Raw genomic sequence first — 492 nt, forward strand, 5'->3', positions numbered from 1 at the left:
CGGACGTACCCCTGGGGCCCCCATACGGGGGCCCCACATGGTATGTGCAGCAGCAAGGGCTGCAGCAGCCAGAGGCGCAGCAGCAAATGCGGCAGCAGATGCAGCAGCAGGTGCAGCAGCAGATGCATCAGCAACTGCAGCAGCAGCAGCAGCAGCAGCAGCAGCAGCACGAACCTCACCGGCATCTGCTGCTGCAGCAAGACCCGCATCCTGGAGGGCTTGGGGCCTTCCCTGGGCTGCAGTGGGCCCCCTCTCTGTGCGCTGTCGAAAAGAAAGAGGAGGCAGCAGCAGCAGCAGCAGCAAATGCTGCTGCTGCAGCCGCAGCAGCAACAGTGGCAGCAGCTGTGCCGGCTCGAGCAGCAACAGCAGCAGAAGCAGCAGCAGCTGCTGCTGCACAGCAGCTGCAGCTTGAAGACTGTTACCTAGACGCCCCGTATCCTTACAACGACCTTCATAACGCCCCAGGCAGCACAGACCCCGCAGCAGCAGCAG

At 63.4% G+C, this 492-nt stretch overlaps 1 protein-coding gene across 1 annotated transcript in view; it reads left to right on the forward strand.

Moving 5' to 3' along the window:
- EMH_0022480 (uncharacterized protein) overlaps nt 1-492 on the forward strand; it is a gene marked incomplete at both ends in the record, with an annotated part of 6,548 nt that overhangs the window by 2,635 nt on the left and 3,421 nt on the right. The window contains one exon of the mRNA XM_013501965.1: nt 51-490. Within this exon, the coding sequence (XP_013357419.1) occupies nt 51-490 (440 nt within the window). The remainder of the gene's footprint in view (nt 1-50; nt 491-492) is intronic.

The sequence above is a fragment of the Eimeria mitis genome, genomic scaffold (genome assembly GCF_000499745.2).
Source record: "Eimeria mitis Houghton genomic scaffold, Emh_scaff795, whole genome shotgun sequence".
Lineage (NCBI taxonomy): Eukaryota > Apicomplexa > Conoidasida > Eucoccidiorida > Eimeriidae > Eimeria > Eimeria mitis.